At 43.0% G+C, this 2,282-nt stretch overlaps 1 protein-coding gene across 1 annotated transcript; it reads right to left on the reverse strand.

Annotated features, from left to right (window-relative positions):
* Window positions 1-445: 445 nt before the first annotated feature.
* LOC130035076 (keratin-associated protein 4-7-like) lies at window positions 446-895 on the reverse strand. Its single transcript, XM_056126557.1, has one exon. It carries the CDS (start codon window positions 893-895, stop codon window positions 446-448), a length of 450 nt encoding a protein of 149 aa, XP_055982532.1.
* Window positions 896-2,282: the final 1,387 nt, after the last annotated feature.

Raw genomic sequence — 2,282 nt, forward strand, 5'->3', positions numbered from 1 at the left:
CTCAGTAGGTGTAGGGAAAATGTAGTTACATTGGACCCAAATAGAAAGCCTTTAAAAAGAAAGAATATTCCATTACATTTTCAATGTCAGCAGAAAAGTTTATTTTGCATGCTTAAAAATAACAAATAGTACAAGATTTCCGAGTCAGAGGGTTAAAATCTATGTCCCTGCAGCTGATGGAGACAAACTTTAAGTGGTTTTGGTATGAAGAATGAATGCTCTGAAGACAAAATGAGAGATATTGGGGGTGCGGGGTGTTAATTTATTGGAAGATTCTAGCATGGGGAGAGTTTGGGCAAGAGTTAGAATGTAGACATAAAACTAAGGTACTGAGCTTTGCTTACAGAGCTCAAGACATGAACTCTCTCAACAATTTCATATTATATTTTCAGAAAAGAGGGTCTCTATCTGTGGGAAGAAGGCATGGTATGCTCAGAGCAGAGATTCAGCAGCTGCAGCAGGGAATGGCGCAGCACATGGGGCGGGGGCAGGTGGAGATGACACAGGTGGGGCGGTAGCAGGTGGTGCAGCAGCACGCCTGGCCACAGACCGGGCGCAGGCAGCAGCAGGTGCGGCAGCAGCTGGAGCCACAGCAGCTGGAGCTGGAGCAGCAGGGCCGGCAGCAGCTGGAGATGCAGCAGCAAGAGGGGCGGCAGCAGCTGGAGCCACAGCAGCTGGAGCTGGAGCAGCAGGGCCGGCAGCAGGGGCTGCAGCAGGGGCTGCAGCAGGGCCGGCAGCAGGGGCTACAGCAGGGACTGCAGCAGGGGCTGCAGCAGCTGGGCACAGAGCAGCAGTTGGTGGTGCAGCAGGTGGTCCTGCAGCAGGAAGGCTGGCAGCAGCTGGGCTGGCAGCAGCCCTCCTCAGAGCAGGTGGAGCCACAACAGGAGCCGGTCATGGTGTCACTGGGGAGAATGAAGTGTGTGGATATGAGTTGTTTCCAAGAGGGTGGGTTTCTGGTGTTTGGGGGGTTCCTTGTCCTGACCCCCTTTTATACACTGCCGAGGAGCAGGTCTGACCACAGGCAGCACTCTATCCTTGTTATTTTTCCTCCAAGGAAATCAATTAATATTACTTAGTGAATAGTTGCGTGTCAAGTTAAGCATGCCAATATCTAGCAAAAGCAGTTTCCTCTTTGCTGCATTGTTATGATTCATTGACTCTTGTTAAGTAATATAGAAATACCTTCATGTTTCTTCTTCTGTCCTATGTGTCTTTTAAGTTGGAAATGTCACATGATAGTCTACTACTGAGATTTTTTTCATGTGTCACTCCCTTGTACATATACAGAAAAGGCACATGATGAAAATTCTCCATGATTATACTTTAAGAAGGAGTCTTAGACTGTCAGATTTTTTTTTAAAAAGTCAAAGTGTAAAAAAGAAAAATACTGTCAGGTGGAATGTTGATAAGGAAATAGGAAGTAAGACTCATCATTGAGATTTCTTGGATACAGTGAGGGGAGATTGAAGTGGGTTTCCTGGAGGTTTGGAGAGGCAGGCAGTTGCCAAAGGCATTTGGTCTACTTATAATACCACTATCATTAGTATTGAATCATTCCTTTTTTGATGGTAAAGAACCATTTAATAAGGTAAGCTTATCTCTTCCAGCAATCACATATATATGGTTCATATATATATGATTCATATAAATATAGATGGATATTATATACTAATACTGTGCAAGCTTTACTTGACTTGTCTTTTGGCAAACCCACAAAAGCAATATATTCTGAAATAGGTAAAATGCTTCATTAAAGGGTTTTAATAAGAACCAAAACATTCTGCTTGGGCAAATAGGATACAAGCTGACAAGGCTGTTTTTTTGTACTGTAGGCACTAAAATAAGACATATTAGAAGTAAGATTTGCTGTAATTGTGACTAGTGCAGCACTATTCTCCATAACCCAAATCTGAAAACAACCCGTGTCCAAAAACAGATGCCTGGATAAGAAACCAAATATATAAATATATATATATGTATATATGAATATTACTAATCTAGAAGAAAAGACAATATTCTGAAATTTCCACCTGCTTGGATGGATCTGAAGAGTCTCGTGCTGAGTGAGATTAGTTAGGAGAGACAGATTGATCTCACATGTGCAGGATATATAAAACAAAACAAAACATAGTAGGGGAACAACATGCCCAAAGGCAACAGAAATAGATAACTTATCTTCAATGAGAATTGTATTACAGTAGTGTGAGGGGGTGGGGGTAGGGAGGAAAATAGTTTTTTTTTCTTTCCGGTGTGTGGGGGGGAGGAGTTGGTCAGGTATTGAA

This window comes from Sorex fumeus, unplaced genomic scaffold, assembly GCF_029834395.1.
Source record: "Sorex fumeus unplaced genomic scaffold, SorFum_2.1 ptg000063l, whole genome shotgun sequence".
Classification (NCBI taxonomy): Eukaryota; Metazoa; Chordata; class Mammalia; order Eulipotyphla; family Soricidae; genus Sorex; species Sorex fumeus.